Genomic DNA, 19120 nt, shown 5'->3' with positions numbered 1-19120 from the left:
AGCGTCTGCTAAATACAAACTATGGACATAGACATAAGCCTACCAAGCCCCTGATGTTCATGAAGTCTTGAGCACTTATTTGCAATTGCGAGCTGAAAAGCACACTTAACATCTTGAAGCAAAAGTGTGTGAGATTATTTCATGCAAAGACTGCGAGTAGGCATGTCATAAAAAATGTCAATGTAAGTTAAACATCGTTTCCTGTCACCATTACGCACCAATAAGAGCTTTAGCCTACCATAAAGTAGTCGCAATAGTAGCCTATGTTAACCTATAGTAATAGCCTACTTTATCTTGTTCAAACAAGACACTACTTGCTGGGAAGTAGACTAGGCTACTGCTTGTTTTATTTAATTATAAAGCTTAGTCCTGCCTCGGAAATATAGGCAATCATATGTCTGACCACCTCTTTCATATCAATATGCCCCAGAAAACTAGCTATAGCCTACTGAAACAGTCCTCAAGCTCTCAGGGGATCCTGTACAACTCCTGCTTGATGGCTGGTGAAATGTAACTGCGATATAAAGGCTGTCAGGATGCTCAGGGAGGTTGTGTCTGTGTTACTGCCCCAGCAGTGTTTCTGTCCGTCTGTGTGTGTGTGTGTGTTTCTCTCTCTCTCTCTCTCTCTCTGTGTGTCTGTCTGTCTCTCTGTGTGTGTGTGTGTGTGCACATGCACAGGGCGCTGGGAAGAGTGTGTGTGTGCGTGTGTGGGGATATAGCAGGCGGCTGTGGTAACAACTGTCTCTTAAAGTGTCAGGGAATGAGGTTTGCTCAGTGCACAGCGCTGTAGCCAACCCCTGGGTTAGGTACCAGTGGAATACATCTTATTTGGTGCCACGACTAATCTATGTTGTGAACTGTGAAAACATTTGTGAAGTGTTAAATGGCAAACAGATTGTGAGTGTCTTAATGTTTACGACCTTCTAGATCTGTTCATTTTGAAGTTTTATCAATGTTACTGATTTTGTGTGTTTTATGTGTTTGAATTGAATATGTTTTAAATTAATTGCTCATTGCGTAAACCTACAGTAGATAGATAGATAGATACTTTATTGATCCCCAGGGGAAATTCAAGGTCTCAGCAGCATACAGACAACAGTTGGTCTATCTCTGCACATCTGCAGATGTTCAGAAACTAGAAATTATTACATAATTAGTGTAGGCCTAGTGAGCAAGAAGATGCCTAGCTACTTAAATCAGTTCTGGTAAGTCGTACAGCAATGACCCAGGCGATTAAATTTATACTGTACGTCACTTTATTCATTTATTTGCTTGTTGATGTTTTCTATTTTGGTTTTCACAAGTGGACAGTCAAATGAACTGTCTCTACACCTGGCGTCGAGGTCTTGTTGTATTCAAAACCGTGGACACAGTGACATCTGGTGGTAAAAAGTTGAACAACGTATTGATCAAATTGGGTGAGTGAATCAAGTATAGCAAAATTTCTGCGGACTATAGCCTACTGACAATTGACATTTGACAATTGACAACATCATCTGAGATTACAGAAGCCCACGATCCTTAATATATAGTCAACAGCAATACACCTCCTCTTGCACGACTAACAAACGTATATTGACAATACATTTCGTCATATGTTTGTCTGTTATTCAAGTAAAAGTCTGTGATATTTGCTAAGAACTCAAAAAATTCATGAATCATTCACAGCGCAGGCGCAAACCTGTGTCCAGCAGCAGCAACTCCAGTTATCCTTGGTAGGACTGCACCAGGGCGCGCAATGAACAGATGCAGTCAGGAAGAAGGGTTGTGGGAGGCGATTACAACGTGTTAGTTTTCGATGTTCAACGAAATTAATTGTGAGGGATATTTTTTACTGTAACATACAAAATCTTGAAATTGCATTGTATTTTAAGATCAAATATAAATATGCCAGAAAAAACAACAACTTTGGTTTACGTTTGAGAGCAGCCTGAATCAACTCATGTTGCACCTTATTTCTGTGTTATGTAGCCTAATGCATGTTTATCAGGACTCTCTAGTTTTGCTTTTCCTCGTCTGGATCTTTACACACTAGGCTGTGTAGGTTGTTTTTTTCATCCATGGATTTGTACAATACCTCGTATGAAAACTCGTCTCAGTTTTTCAGGACAAATTCTTCAGCTCGCTCAAGTAGAATAGGTAAGCTGTAATTTGATGTTGTGACGTTGGGTTGTGTTTTTTTTTATATAATTAAAAGTAACCACCAATGAGTTATGTCTCTATTTTTAATTAGTTGGGATGTTCAAAGTATGAAACTTACGTGAAATGTTTTTTTTTTTTTAAATAAGACTTTCTGCTTCTGACAACCTATAATAGCCTTCAGTGCTAGAGGACAGGATTGTTGTGCAAGGCAAAATTTTGGGTGTAAACAGTAAAATTGAGACAATTATCTTAAGCCATGGTGAGTTTACGCCATGGTCAGTGCATGTAACTGCAAATTACAATTATTGATTAAAGGAATACAGTATGCTTTTGTATTTAATTTAAAGTGCTTTGAGGCTTGGAATAATGATTTCAATCTGAGCCCATGACGAAACAAATTGCCACCTTTATTTGTCTAATTGACATGTGACTTATTTTCTGGAATTGAAACATAAAAAGATCCATTTTAATGATGAATATGGTAAAGATATAACTACATTTGTTCCTCTAATATTGCACTATTGTCTGACAACAATAACTAAGTCTAGGCTGTATGTCACACCTCTTTTTAGTTTACTTTCTTGTAGTAAAATGTGATTAAACATGAAATGGCATAACCCTACTGGGGCCCAAAATAACCTACACAACGACAATTGTTCAAATTTGTTACTATTCCTTGTTTTTCTGTGTTATGTCAGCTTCTCATATCATTTTCAAAAACCTCTTGAACACCCAGCTCTTAGAGTACCTCCTCACACAACACCACTAACAACCTAACACACTTAATATACCATGACCTTCTTCTCTATCCTGTCTATCTTATCTACATCCCTTGACTAAACTTGACTCAGAGCCATTATTCTGCTCTTATTGGATAGTACTTATTGTTGCACTATTGTCTCCCATTCACACTCTACCTTTATTGCTTTTTATTTTTTGTAAGTCGCTTTATTCATTTAACTGTCACTTTATTCATTTATCTGACAAAAGTGTCCGATAAATGAATATGTAATGTTACACTGTTGCATGGTTTAATGAACATAACACTTGGGTTTTTTTTCAGCCAAGGGAAGTCCTCACTACAGCAATGTTATCTTGCCCAGTATATTCGGAATCATCTGCTTCCTTGGGATTGTGGGAAACTGTATTGTTATTTACACCATCATGAAAAAGACCAAATGTCGGGCCAAGCAGACAGTCCCCGATATCTTCATCTTCAACCTCTCCATTGTGGACCTCCTCTTCCTCCTCGGTATGCCGTTCCTCATCCACCAGCTGATGGGCGACGGCTCCTGGTGTTTTGGGGCCGCCATGTGCACGGTCATCACTGCTCTGGACTCCAACAGTCAGACCGTGAGCACGTACATCCTCACAGTCATGACCCTGGACCGCTACCTGGCCACGGTCCACCCCATCCGGTCCAACGCGGTGCGGACGCCGTGCGTGGCGGGGGCGCTGGTGGCGCTGGTGTGGGTGCTCTCCCTGCTGTCCATCACGCCGGTGCTCATGTACTCGGGGCTCATGCCTCTGCCCGGCAGTCAGGTGGGGTGCGCCCTCCTGCTGCCCAACCCAGCCTGGGACATCTACTGGTTCACCCTCTACCAGTTTGTGCTGGCCTTCGCCCTGCCGCTGATCGTCATCTGCGTGGTGTTCTTCAAGATCCTCCAACACATGTCCACTGCTGTGGCGCCACTGCCCCCGAGGAGCCTGCGGCTGCGCACCAAGAAAGTGACCCGCATGGCGGTGGCCATTTGCCTGGCCTTCTTCGTGTGCTGGGCGCCCTATTACATTCTACAGCTCATCCACCTTGGCGTTCAGCAGCCCAGCCCTGCGTTCTCCTACGCCTACAACATCGCCATAAGCATGGGCTACGCCAACAGCTGCATCAACCCCTTCCTGTACATCATCCTCAGCGAGACCTTTAAGAGGCGCTTCATTGTGGCCATTCAGCCAGCGCACAAAGACTTCCGGGTCAACCCCAGCACCACGGACGGGAGCGTGAGCTTGCGCTTGGCCCCGGACTGCCAGCAGCCGCCCCCGTCCTCCAGGCTCCCGCAGGATGGACGACCAGAGAGTGGGGACAGCCGCTGAGGACCTGACAGGTGGAGCTGGTCTCACTCATGCAGTGGCGTCTCAGGGGTAATACATACAGTAGTACACACACATACAGCCTGCTGCGCCACAGCGCCCCCTACAGTAGCATTTTAATGTTGAAATTGCATTGCACTGTCTTGGTCCAATCAATGGAATTTTTTCACATTGTAAAACTTGTTGTTGTTGAACTGAACAGTTAATATGTGTAAATACGATGGTAATATATATAGAAGTAATGTGAAATGTCTGACAGGAGAAAGTTTATTGTCACACTTGATTAAGATGTCACATCAATACCAGAAATGAAATTCTTACTCAGAGCCTAATCCTTAAGTGCAAAATAAATGTATAATAAGATATACAGTAAGAGACAATGATCAACAGTGCAGACAGTTAAGCCACTGTGAATACCAAGAGGTGTACAAGGTGATCATAGGGCATTTGTACGCTTTTAATAGTGAAATGTGAAATCGTGTTAATGACAATTCATTATCTTGATGATTTGTGGATAAAAAAACTGTCTCTGAATCGGGTGGTACGGGTCCAAATGCTCTTATGCCACTTGCTGGATGACTGGAGGGTGAAGAGGCTGTGACTGGGATAACTGGGTCGGGTCAGAACCTTTCTCCTGCAGCGCGAGCTACTGGTCCTGGATTGTTGGAAGCTCCGTTCTTGTGATTGGGTTGACCACCCTCTGCAGAACTTTGAGCTCATGGGCAGTGCTGCTGCCGTGCCATGCTGTGATTCTAGGATATGATTACATGAAGACAGACCAAAATCATGAAATGAATCATTAATAAACATTAATAAATCATTAAATTAAAAAGAAAAATCAAAGGAACAGAGAGAAAGTAATGGAAACATGTAGTTTGCTTGCTGTGGTATCAGTGAGGGTTTGTATGTATTCCGTCTGTTCTCTGGTTATGGATATATCTGTGGGTATGTGATGTGTGTGTGCATTTGTTTCTTGTGCTAGTGTCTGGTTTAGTGAAAAGTAATGTTAAATTTGTCTGTGCGTGTTTTGATATTCAGATTTTAAAAAGTACTGAATTGAACTGAAAATGACTGGGAAAATATTTATGAGTTAATGTATTGATGTATATGTTGACATCTGTTGAAATTACTTAAAGAGAGATGGATATTTATTATTGTTAGGATGATGTAAAATTGTCTTGTCACATTGTCCGTGTCAGTGTTTTTACAGTCGACATTGGTCTGTGATGAAACATTCACTGTGATTGTTTAGTGTTTTTGAAGTATTAATAAAATATATTTCATTGAGGCACTATCATTTTCATGGAATACAATTACTCAATGCTACCATCTGTTTCCATTTAGATATGACTGGTTGCTAGCAGTAGGGATGCCAGTGCTATTGTCCTGATTGCTGCCATTGTCCATGTTGTTTGTTACATGTAGCATAATTAAAACCTTCCATACTCTGCATGAAAACCATGCACTCCTTAGTGCTTATCAGTGCTTTGTAAGCCTCCTCTTATCTCTGTAAGAAGAAAATGGGATGTCAGGCTTTGGCCTTATGTAATTCCTCAACTTCTCCTTCAACTCCTTGCCATCCTCATGATGTAATCATATGCACCCCTCCCCCTGTGATTGCTGAGCTGTAATAATAGCATTGACAGCTGATGTTTCTGCAGGCAGATGCCCCCCCTAGTTTCCCATCATTCACAGGGATGGTTCCCAATCTACCATACACCCACCTCTACATTCTACCAGATAGAATCAATAATGGAAATGTAGGCTCCTCATCTGTTCCCTTGCATTCACAGAGCTTTACATTCATTCAGCACAGCACAGGCTGCAGCCTTGCTCTCTGCCATTTTCATTTATGGAATATCGATCAATAATGCAATTTCCCCTCATAGTACCGAAGCACTACTACCTCCAGGATGGCCATTTGAATTTACTGTAGGTGCTATGATGGTTCTGATGGGCTAACATCTGGTGAGCTATTTTGTAAATAAAGTCCAACCAACATCAGATGACTTCCTTAATTAAGTTTGTTTTGTTTAGTTGAAAAGGGCAAATGACTGTTTAGTTGAAAGTGGCGAATGACTCTCTTCATTAACAGGTTAAACAGCAACACAGCTGGAGGTAACTCCATGTGGCTTCATATGTGGGGGGGAAGGCATGTCTGTGTTGAATGATATTTGCCATCAAAATTGGCAGTCTCCTAGCAACACCGAATCAAAAACTTCACAAGTTATTATAGAGGGTGTTTTTCAATCTGACAAAAGATATCTTATTTCCACACAGGGCTGATTGCAGATGAAGACCTATGGGCATCATCACAACTTCTGTGTCACTAAAACTGGAAATAATTGGGAGATCTCTATGATCCTTAAGTAAAAAATGAATGAATGAATGAATGAATGAATAAATAAATAACTTAATCTGACTTAATCCACTTAATCCGAAGGTACAGCATGTCAGAAGGGAAACAGCAGGGGTCTGTTTGTTAGTTGCCAGCAAAGATTCTAGAACAGAGCTCTGTTCTAGAATCTTTGGTTGCCAGACAGTTGTTGAAAAAAGAAAAAATGTCATTGATGTGATGTTTGCACATAGCAGGCTGCCATGCCCAACTTTGCACCAGTCAGTCATTCTAGACCCATTTGATTTTTTATTCCCCCCTTTTTGTAAATACTGCAAAACATTTACTGAGGTCCAACAGTAAAATTACAGACCAATTCCAGTCCATAAACCTAAGTACACGTCAAATAAGTCAATTTAACTTGAATGACCCTATAGGTTTCTGATGTCAGACACATAGAGAAAAGCATTCCACTGAGATGGATATCATATAATTATTTTAGGCCTTCTTTAATCCTCTGGCATTGTGCTGCAATGATACATGTCTCTAACTAGTGCTGTATAGCCGCATACCCCTTGAGTCACAGAGACATGCAAACTATGCAGATGAACTGAGTCATAATCCCACTCTAAACATTCATTTAAATTCCCGGCAGGTAGCCATGTGTACTGTGTGCTCAAAATGGGATTATGATATGCATATGATATGCAAACCGCACACTGAGAACAGGTGGGAATACCCATATTTGTTGATGTCTTGTCATGTCGTAGGGTGCCGTGTGGCAGAAAGCGTTACATTTAACACCTGGATAAAAATGAGAGAAGCCGACTTTGTATGAGAGTTTGTATAGGATTTTTGCTGATAGAAATTTCATGGAAATGGTGTCACTTCAAAGTAAATTCACGTGTGGAGAATTTCCTTGTCTATGCACTGGCATTGTTGTCAGCTTGCATGTAGCACTTTTATAACTGAGCAAAACAAATTGCCCAGTTCATTAAATTAGCGTTTGTTCTGTTGGTATTGCATTGCACATTGCATGTCATACAAATTAGAGCCCACTGTCTTATCACGCAACAGTGACACAGTTTCCAGCACAGCTTCACTGAAAGCAATGAAGGCTTCATGAAACTGGCCATAAGTCATGTGCAGGGGGCGAACGATTTAATATGAAAGGAATGTTAGAAGCCCTCAGGATATAAAGAGAAAGGAAAGATTTCAAAGAAAGACGTTCATGGAGGGTTATATCAATTCAGATTCAGTGGAAGACATGAGATGCCCTTGAGGATGTATTTCCTTCCCAAAACCTTTGATTCACAATAACAATGTTTTTAGATATGTGTGTTAGGAGTGTGCCTGTATTTTATGAGGAATTATTTTCCTTACAGATAAAAGGTCAGATATGAAAAGGTGATCTATCAGGACAATCACAAATATTCCTTTATGCAGTATGTGACCCATATTTAATATAGATTCAATTGCCCCAGGTAGCCTATGTCAAGTCAAGTCAAGTCAAGTCAGCTTTATTGTCAATTTCTTTACATGCACTGGTCATGCAAAGAATTGAAATTTTGTTTCTTACTTTCCCATGCAGACATAGACATACTTTAAATACAGACATAGACATACTTTAGACATAGACATAGCCATAGACAATAAAAAAAAAATATATACAGACATACCACATACAGACATTAAAGTGTGAGACTGAAATATAGAACATATATCAAAATATAGAAATATAGAACATATATAAAAAAAATAGAGGTAGTTGTGTTGTATATTTACATTTTTTTGCGTAACCTTCTGACAGAGTAGTAGTAGCAGCAGCATTGTGGCAGAGTGATAAATAACATTGATAACATTTACATGAAGTTTAAACTTGTGCTTGTGTGTACTGTATATTTACATTGATATGCAGTCATTTCAAGTATATCAGGCTTGATATGAAGCAGCAACATGTTAGGCTGCGCAGTCACAGTGCAGTTCCACAGGGCGGTCCTGGGGGGGTGTTTGGGGGGGGGGGGGGTAGGGGGTTAGGGTAGACAGGATCCTAGGTTCCTGGCTGGCTGGTGGGTGGGGGGGCTGTCAGTGATGGGAGAGTGGGTAGAGTGTTCAGCATCCTGATTGCTTGGTGGATGAAGCTACTTGCAAGTCTGGTGGTGCAGGAGCGGAGGCTCCTGTACCTCTTTCCAGAGGGCAGGAGGCTGAACAGTCCGTGTGCAGGGTGGGTTGTGTCCTTGACAATCATTAGTGCTTTGCGGGTGAGGCGGGTGGTGTAAATGTCCTGCAGGGAGGGGAGTGGTGCTCCAATGATCCTCTTAGCTGTGTTAACAATGCGCTGGAGGGTCTTCCTGTTCTGATCTGTGCAGCTTCCGCCCCACACTGTGATGCAGCTGGACACGATGCTCTCGATGGTCCCTCTGTAGAATGTGGTCATGACGGGAGGCGTGGCACTTGCCTTCTTCAATTTGCGCAAGAAGTAGAGGCGCTGCTGGGCTTTCTTCACCAGTGATGCTGTGTTGGTGGTCCAGGAGAGGTCGTCGCTGATGTGCACCCCCAGGAATTTTGTGCTGCTCACTCTCTCCACAGCATCTCCGTCGATGGACAGTGGTGGCAGTTGTTTGTGGCCTCTCTGAAAGTTGACAACAATCTCCTTGGTCTTGCTGACATTCATTCATTCATTCATTCATTCATTCATTCATTCATTCATTCATTCATTCATATATGCTGTATCATTCATATATATACATATTGTACATATTTACAGAGCCATGATGATAGTATTTCCATTCAATCATAGTGAATTTATATAAAAAAAAACGGTGAAGAAGTAGGCTGAACTTGAATTGATTGAGGATCAATAAAGTATCTATCTATCTATCTATCTAGGCCTAGGTACATTTTACAATAAACTCAAATTTGTCTGGCAAGTTCATGGCGACTTGACAGGCTGGTAAGGAAGGCTGGCTCTGTAGTGGGAGCTGAACTGGAGTGCATCACTTCAATATCTGACAAAAGGACCCTAAACAAACTGATCTTGGACAATGAATGTCATCCGCTCTACAGCACTATCAAAAACCAATAGAGCTTGATCAGCTGGAGACTTCGCTCACTGCCATGCACAACTGAAAGGCTGAGGAAGTCATTTGTTCCTAGGGCCATTGAATGCCTCACTAAAGGGAAGAGGAGAGATAGACTTCTCTGCTTAGTCTGTCTGCCTCTCCACCCTCTCCATGTCCATGTTTTTGAATACTGACTGCCCACTACTGTTTACTATTGTTTTACTACTGTTTTACTAATGTACACAGCCTAATGTTTTCACTACTGTTTCACTGCTACACTGTTTTTTCATGCTATATTAGCACACATGATCAATGGCTGCGGTCAGGCTTCTGATACAATACTGAATGAATGAATGGCTATAACCCTATTACCTCAACCTGTTCTTGCACTGAAATAGTTTTTTATTTTACCTTGTCTACATTATACTTTACTCTACTATTTGTCCATATTATTTATGCTGGTCTTTAGACCTTACTCTTGCACTGTTGCACTGTTGGACTAATGTTGGACTACTTTTTGCACCTTCACCATGACACTCACTCTCTTGAGCACCTTGCCAGGCACACATAACTAAGGACTATGGTTGGACTACTGTTTGCACCTTCACCATGACACTCACTCCCTTTAGCACCTTACCAGTCCTGGCCCTGTCACTACAAGCGTCTTATGCTTGATCACCCTCAAGCACATTGGACTTTTCTTAATTTAACTTATATAGTGTATTTAGTATTTAGTTTTGTTAGTTTTCTTATCTTTCTTATCTTCTACTGTCTTTATTGTACAGTGGAGTTTAGTTATATGTTTATACTTATACTTATGTTTACCATTTCTGCTGTAAGTGCATGTTGTGTGTTATTTCTGTATGCTACTGAGACCCTTGAATTTCCCGTTGAGGATCAATAAAGTATCTATCTATCTATCTACCTATCTATCTATCTATCTATCTATCTATCTATCTATCTATCTATCTATCTATCTATCTATCTATCTATCTATCTATCTATCTATCTATCTATCTACTTTTTTGCATTTGTATTTTGTATCCTATGCGCAATGCCAATTTGAAATGTATTTCTGAGGTGTAATAAATAGGGCTGTCAAAATAACTGATTAATTTTGATTAATTAATTTGAGAAAAATTAACTGATTAAAAAAAAATAACACAGATTAATCGATTCCGTATGACCTTTGACCCCGAGCCATTGTAGTCAGTAACCATTAGACTGTAAAAAGAAGGAGAGAGAAGAAAATGTGCTGCCTAGATCATTGATTGGAACATTTACTTTTAAAAAACGGCCTCTGCAATGTCTGCAGCAAGGAATTTGCATATCACTGGAGTTCATCAACTCTAAAGTCGCTCATCAATGCAAAGAAATAGTGTTGACATTGAGGGGAGTGTTCATTTATTTTCATTGTGTCCCCTAGGTTATATCTGTGGCCTGAAATACCTTGTATATGAAAAAAAACTTCTTCCCGAAGCACTTTTGAATTTATTTTCTTCAGCATATTAGGTCATATCATAGATTATTATGGCCATTATTAAAATAATAATAAAAGAGTTTTTGAACTTTAATGTCACTAATGCTGATTATTCAATGATTAATTTGAATTTAAATATATAAAATGCTGTTTCTGTGGAGAACGTTTACATGAACCCCATAGAGCCTATACAGTCCATAATTATGCAAGTTGCTTTTAATGGAAGTCCTCTCATTGTCATGACTGAGATCCCTGCGGAGGATTTGATGTGAGGACGGTGAAATGTTGTGTTGTGTAAAGCCCAGTGCTGAAACACACTGATTGGACACACTGATGTAGTGGCACACTGTTATGGACTGTTCCTCATATTGTCCAGGCACCTCCACTGTTGCTTGATGGCCTTGGAAGTTTCACTGATTTTTTGGACTTTGAACAAATTGAATCAGTCCTCATCAATCACAAGTAGACTTTGTTTGAATGACAAGGATTTAAGCAAAGCTGGAAAAAAAATACCATGTCATTGCACCTGATGAGGCATATGGTTGCCATATGATAATATGTGACGCCTCACTTGCGGAAAACCAAGATGTTCTGATTTTGATAGAAAGTGCAAATTGCATTTCCAAAATGTCCACAAGAATGAAATAACGCTGTGATGTTCACACATCAGTAGATGATATGAAGATTGAACCATTCTGAGAACTGTCTGAAGGAAAAAACGATCAGCTCGTCACTGATGACAGCCCCTTCTCCACACACACATCTAGGCAGTTAGTGCAGGTAATCATGCACATGCCATCTTAAGAGGCCCCTGGTGGATCACTCAGACACTCTTCAGCCTTTGCAGTGCAGGCGGCATCCACAGCTGCTCTGGTCTCCTACAGAGTTCCTCTTTATTCCTGTCTCATGCATGGGGATCCTTCAGAACTACTTCAGATAGATGTGCAGACTGTAACAGGAGTAGGGCACCTAAGTGGTATCATGACAGAAAACTGCAACTGTAACAACTTTATTGCTCATGTAGAAAACTATTCCTTAAACGCATAGAGATTTTAAACATTTGGTTGAAGTTTCATCTCCCTGTGTTTATAGTAACAATCAATATATTTCTCCATGCATAACCACCTACGCATGACACAGACAGTGGCAACCGGCAAGATCTGAGGTTCACGGGTTATGACATGCATCTAGGATTACTTCAGTGGGATGACAAGACTTACAGCCATATTAGATGTACCACATAGCGGTACATGGTATGACCACCACATGGTGTTGCCACCTGCTACGTAAAGAAGATATAACAGATTGCCCGACTCCTGCAACTCCTTGGAAACTGAAAGTCACGCTTCCGAAGTCCTCAACATCAACACCTACATAGTCTCCCCTTGGTTACTCAATCAGTGTTCAACCATTCAAGACAACAATATACAGAGTCCAAACTGTTTGTAGTGTGTGTGTGTGCGAAGGTCAGGTTTGGAGAGATGGAGTTGAAGGTGTTAGTCTTTCATCCACACTGTGATGATTCTAGTCATCGGGTGAGAAAGACAGGTCGGTATCAACCACACAACAGTGATAGGCAAGTCTGTGGGAGCGCTCAGCTGAGGAAGTGTAAATGGAAAACAGAGGGCACTGGTCCCTGAGGTAGGCTGTGAGATTCTCATACCTGTCCTTGCCCAGACACACTGAATGAGCATCCTTTGATAGGATGCAAACAAATCAATTAAGAGCTTTCCCAGAAAGATAATGTAGTGAGGACAATGTCATGGTCCACTGTTCCATCAAAACGGATGGAAAATTAGAACAGATGACTGAGCAGAGGCTTTAGCTACTCTCAATGCAAAGGAGCATTTTCATTAGAATGACCAGACTGCTTATAGGGAATCGGAAGCTTACTTGAACCCCAGGAACCAAAAGCTTCAATTTGTTATCGGCAGTATTATGGGGCTACATGTCAAAAAATATTGTGAAAAGTGAAATAAGAAAAAGAAAGAAAAAAAAAAACTCTGCCAAAACATATAACTCCACTAGTGCCAGTTGTGGCCATAATGAAGGTCAAGAGTCAGTGTTGTGTGTGCTGCACATTCACTTTTTGTTCTGTTTAGGTCCAGGGTCTCATGTAATATTTATGAAGTTGACTGGAATGAATCATACACCAAGATGTGCCGAAATCTCAATGTCTCAACTCAACTCAACTCAACACATTCTACCCAGTGATACTGCTCTAAATGGGAAGAAAATACCCTGTGCTGTGCTTGTAAAAGCCTTTAGTTTTCTGATAGAAATGGACGTCTCTGCATGCCATATGCGCGCCAGCAGGGGTGGTGGTGCCTGTTTGATCCAGATGCCATGTTTCCTGTAGAAGAGCACAATGGGGGAGGCTTTATTTCCACCCTCCCAGTGCTCCTGTGTCCGTCAGCATGACACATCCCAACCCCTCTGATCTTCGCACAATGAAAAGGCAAAAAAAAAAAAAAAGGATTCAATATTTGCTTCAAACAATCGTGTATGCATTTACACGGTCCTATCTGCTGCTACAAAAAGAGATTGGCATCCATGAATAAAACATATGGTCATCTTTTTTACGGTTTGGAGACTTCTAGATGAAAGTGACCCATTACCTCCTTAGATTCCGTGCTCTGTTATTTTCTTTACACTTTATCATTAACATGCAGTGGGGATCTGAGGGGAGAATGGCATGTGTGTTATTAGAGGTGCTGAGTGGTAAGTGGCCTGGAGTGTAAATGGAATGTCAAAGGTCATTATGGATGGCGTTTTGCTGGATATGATAGCAATTGGAACTCCCATCTTCCCAAGAGAACACAATCCACTTTTTTTTCTTTTTTTTTTGCAAACACCTAGCCTGGGTGTTCCCATGCTGCCTTGCGCGCGATTTGATTCACGCTGCTAAGGCAGCCTGGAGACCATGGAGCAAATTTTTGAGATAGGGGACCAATCACAGAACAAGTGAGAAAGCAAGACGATGATGATCTATGCACAGACGCATTTGATAGACATCCGTGGCACCCAATAAACGGATCTGGGTATTTTTTTCAAATACGAGAAAATTAATGTTTGGTTCACAGACCACGTCTAGCAAACACCATTGACATTACAGAAAATGCAACACTACAATGACATGCACAAGAATAATACATCGGACAAACAGATGTACATTACACAAACACATACCGTAACTTAACAAGACATCACATTGACATGGCTTATTAGTGTACTGTAACACACATAACATTAATAACAGAAAGGCTAAGGATGATTTGCGTCCAGGATGATTACAGATATGATTATCAGGGATGAAATTGATGACCGGAATGACAAGAAGCTGGGGGGGGGGGGGCTCGCGGATGGTAGCTCTGAGAGTGTGAATGAGGTGGTGTTGGGATGGGGGTGTGGGTGGGGGGGTAAGGGGTAGTGAGTGTGTGAGGATGTATGTGTGTGAGGATGTGTGTGTGTGTGTGTGTGTGTGTGTGTGTGTGTGCATATGTGTAAGGTTGGCTTGCTGTTGGGCCAGGAGGAGAGAAGCTGGAACACAGAGAGGGAGGGTTTCAGAGGAGAGGAGTTGTAATTATTCTGTTAAAGATGAGTGTAATAATAAGAATAACTGATTGCCTGACTGATTGACAAGCTGGGCACCCATTAATGGCCACAGTTCCACCCAGCCCCGGCAGTTATGGCGATGAGCTGACAGAGAGGAGGACCTGCGTGCCACCCATCCCCCCAGGCCCCCATCATATACACACGTCCCCCACTACCACGACCAACCACACCTCGCCCCCAGACCTCCATCTAACACGCCACTCTTGACCTAAATATGTATGTGAATGGCTAGGTTGAGAGCTCTATCTAGTGTGTAGCATTAAAAGAAGTGGGCATGCATGGTGAATATCTGTCAGGATTTCCCCATGCACACCACACTTACCCTGTGTAAGATGTATGCCTCCTCTGTAATGTGTGCATTAAAATAAGTGAGGCATGCAGATAGACACCTGATGAGGTATCTACCTGCACTCCACCCTTACCCTAGCCTGTTTTGTGGTTTTGTTTATGTTTTATGAATGTCACCTAATATGTAGTGCAATTAAAAGAGAGTAAGCGTGCTGTGTGCTTCCAGAACAAGGCATGTGCATGAGCGTATGAGGAGGGTGCACAACGGGGGCCCAGGGCCAATAGATAACACACAGGACCCAACCAATGCCAAACCCACACAGCGACCCGCCAGGACCGAGTCTCCCAAGCCATCCAATGGGGCCCCGGCAGAATAACGATGAGAGAGGCAGAGAGAGTGAAATTAGAAAAGTTATCAGAGATGTAAATAAAAGCGAGAGGGGAAGAAGGGGATGCTATTTATTTGCTATTAATAATAATAATAATAATAATAATAATAATAATAATATTAATAATAATAACAATAATAACAATAATAGTTCCAGCTATCATCCCCTGCCCAGTGTTCGAGGATATGTGTATCTGTTGATGAAGTGTGTTGGTGTGGAGATGGATCTCAGGCAAAGAGGGTCAGGACTGTAGGTAGGTGATAAAGGGGTACCAAGGAGAGGTTGTATCCTGAGTATTGATTACGTTTGTAGTTGATAGGTTTTCTAATGATATATAGTCTGTTAACAAGTTTTTCCAATGAGTGATGTGATCATTGTTCCTAGATTTCCAGTTCATGAGGACTGTTTTCTTGGCGATAATCAGCGCTGCCAGCAGTGTTTTATTGCAAGAGTTGCTTAAATTGACTGTGGATGTATCACCAAGTATGCATAAGGAAGGGGATGCTGGGATGTGACAGCCAAAGATGGAAGAGAGTAATTGATAAGTCTGATTCCCATTTGTGATATGGCAGGTCAATTGTTTTTTTCTGAACGAGATATAATTTTGTAAATTTGGGAGAGTATTTTTTGGAGAGGGAATATTAAGCAGCTGCAGAAAGGGAGATCTGATTCTAGGTCTAACCAGGTGTTGTCTGAGGGGGTGGGGTGTAGCCATTTGTAAATGAAGTGGAGCTGATTGGCCAGGGCATAGTGCTGGAAGTGTGGGGCCTCTAGTCCTCCCAGTGCTTTTGGTTTTTGGAGAGTGGTGAGTTTGATCCTTGGGGTCTTATCTTTCCAGTAGAATTTAGTTATTAATGAATCAAGAGACTTAAACCAGAGTGGGGTGGGCTGGGTTGGAATCATAGAGAGTAAATAGTTTATTTTGGGCAGTATTGTCATTTTGATTACTGAGATTCTGCCCATGATGGATAATGGGAGGTTCTTCCAGCGTTGAAGGTCATCATCTATTGAAGTGAGTAGAGGGGAATAATTTAGGCTAAATAAGTCTGACAGCCTGGGGGAGACTTTTATCCAAGTGATATAGTTAGTGCAGAGTGGAATAGGTGAAGAGTTGGCCGTCACATCCCAGCTATTGTGATGTAATGGGAGAATTGCAGATTTATTCCAATTGATTGAGTATTCAGAAATTTTAGAGAATGTGTCAATTAGTTTGATGGTTTCTTTTACTGATGACTGGACACCTTTGATGAGGGGGTTCTGACGGATGGCAGCTGCTAGGGGTTCAATGAAGATTGTAAATAGTGAGGGGGAGAGTGGGCACCCCTGTCTAGTTCCCCGGTGAAGAGTGAAACTTTGTGATGTTAGTCCATTGGTGATTACTGTGGCTGAAGGAGAGGTGTATAGAAGTTTAATCCAGTTAATGAACGACTCCCCGAAGCCAAACAATCCACTTTAAATGGTCAATGGATCAGTTCAATTGCACACACACAAAGTGCCTCCAGCGCATTTAGGTGGAGATCAATCACAAGAGTTTCATATTGAATCCGATCTGTCTTTGAATCAATCAGCCCAGATGTTTTTCACTTACAGCTGCATCCTTGACATGTTGATAGTCGTGCACAGAGAGTACCATACATGTTGATAGTCATGCACAGAGAGTACCATACATGTTGATAGTCATGCACAGAGAGTACCATACATGTTGATAGTCATGCACAGAGACCATATTTTGGAAAAGCTTAGAGCACTAATAACAGTGTCCAAAAAGCGAGAGCCCTCTATAACCGTGAGAGCAGATGCTGAGAGCAGATATCCATCAACCAGTTTTGCCATTCGTCAGCTTTACTTGAATAGAACTCACATCACATAGCTACTTATTAATCAATAACGTGACAGGCTCAAGAGTGTGGGATGGCAGTTGGAGATGTCTAAACATCTTATTCCTTATTTCTCCTTCTGGGGAGACTAAATAGTCGCTATGAACGCTATTTGTGTTGGCTTGTGCTTTTTGTACTACATTCATGCGTAAATCCCCTCTCTTTGACTCGCAAGAATTTGTGGTCCAGTGTGGACACCCTGCTGACTATAATCGAGGAAACATTTGTTGCAACATTAATGGAAGCCACTGACATAAATATTCCATAGTAAATGAATAAGCCCTTGCTTCCTACAGCCCATTCTCCTATAAATCCATAAAGGGCCTCACATCTTCCATTAAGCACAGAGCTCTCAACAGTGAGGGTCGATTGCGTCTCCGTCACCATAACTTCTATCTACAGGAGGAGCTTCACACGTACTGTACACCCTTGTGCAAATGAAGTGAAACAAGTAGTGGTTTACCTGCATTACAATTGAAGCCCATTTCATATGGCTTCTTATTTCTTATTTGAATCAATAAATCACTTCTGCCTGAGGTTAGGTTTATTTGTTTGTCTGTCTGTAAACAGTATTACAGAAAACTTCTGCCTTTTGCATACTGAGATTTTCATTAAACTTCAGAGAAAGGAGCAACACGCCCCAAGCAAGAACCCAATGCACTTGGGTTGTCTTGGTCTCGGTCACTGGTCTTGCCAAATGTTATACTCGGTCTTGACCGATTGTATGGCGGGCTTAAAATAAATCTATTTTTCAAATCATTGATTATCTGACCATGATTTATTCAAAATCCATCTTTAATGGCTGCGTCTTGACATTACAGAACTCATTGCTTTTACATGAAACCTTGTGTAAAAAGAAGTAATTCAGAAAACAACACATACATAGTGGTGTTGAGATAGATAGATAGATAGATAGATAGATAGATAGACACTTTATCTATCCCCAGGGGAAATTCAAGGTCTCAGTAGCATACAGACAACACACACACACATTCACAGCAGAAAAAGTAATTAAAAGCATAATTATATTATAATTATTATAATATAAAAGTATAATTATGTTATAATTGTTATAATATAAAAACACAACTTAAGCAATAAGGACAGTAGAAGATAAAGAATATACTATTTACACTAATTATACTAACTAACAACTGTGGTCGCTCGGTCAGGTAATCTGTAATCCAGGTTACCAGGTGAGCGTCCACACCCATCTGCAAGAGCTTGTCTCCCAGTCTGAGGGGTTGGATGGTGTTAAAAGCACTTGAGAAATCAAAGAACATGATTCTCACAGCACGTTTCCCCTTGTTTAGGTGAGAATGTGTCCTGTGTAGAAGATAAGTGATGGCATCGTTCACACCCACTTTCTCCTGGTATGCAAACTGTAACGGGTCTAGTGCATGGCGTACCTGGGGTCTGAGCATACCTAAGACCAGTCGCTCCATTGTTTTCATCACGTGATGTAAGTGCGACAGGTCTGTAGTCATTAAAGGAATTATCCAGAGTAAAATGCACTTTCGATCAATTTACAGATGATTGGGAGTTCATATGTTGAGTTGACATCCAAATCATGATCATGTCATTCGGATGTGTTTTGAGAAAGCTCGATGTTACCGGTTTTAGTCAAAACTCTTTAGCCTGGAAGTGACGCGGGCATGTCATTTCACCACTACAAAATGCTATTTTTATACCTCTTCTACAGTTCCAAACAACATTACACTTACGTGGTAGTGAGTAGAGGGTCCCTATAGCCAAACTGAAGTATCCCGAGGTCTTTATGTGGTCGGATAGAGTCCAGAATGAATTTCATCAAGCCAGTACCTTTCCGAAAATGTTGCCATCTT

The 19120-nt window shown here is 41.3% G+C and overlaps 1 protein-coding gene across 1 annotated transcript; it reads left to right on the top strand.

Moving 5' to 3' along the window:
* Positions 1 to 3201: 3201 nt before the first annotated feature.
* mchr1a (melanin-concentrating hormone receptor 1a) lies at positions 3202 to 4530 on the top strand (the record flags this gene model as incomplete). The annotated part of the gene is made up of 1 exon (XM_042105532.1): positions 3202 to 4530. A coding segment is annotated over one exon (1032 nt), but the record flags the coding sequence as incomplete, so codon positions are not given.
* Positions 4531 to 19120: the final 14590 nt, after the last annotated feature.

Source organism: Alosa sapidissima, chromosome 9 (assembly GCF_018492685.1).
Source record: "Alosa sapidissima isolate fAloSap1 chromosome 9, fAloSap1.pri, whole genome shotgun sequence".
NCBI lineage: Eukaryota > Metazoa > Chordata > Actinopteri > Clupeiformes > Clupeidae > Alosa > Alosa sapidissima.
The sequence above is the reverse complement of the archived record's forward strand: the minus strand, read 5'-3'. Positions and strand labels throughout refer to the sequence as shown.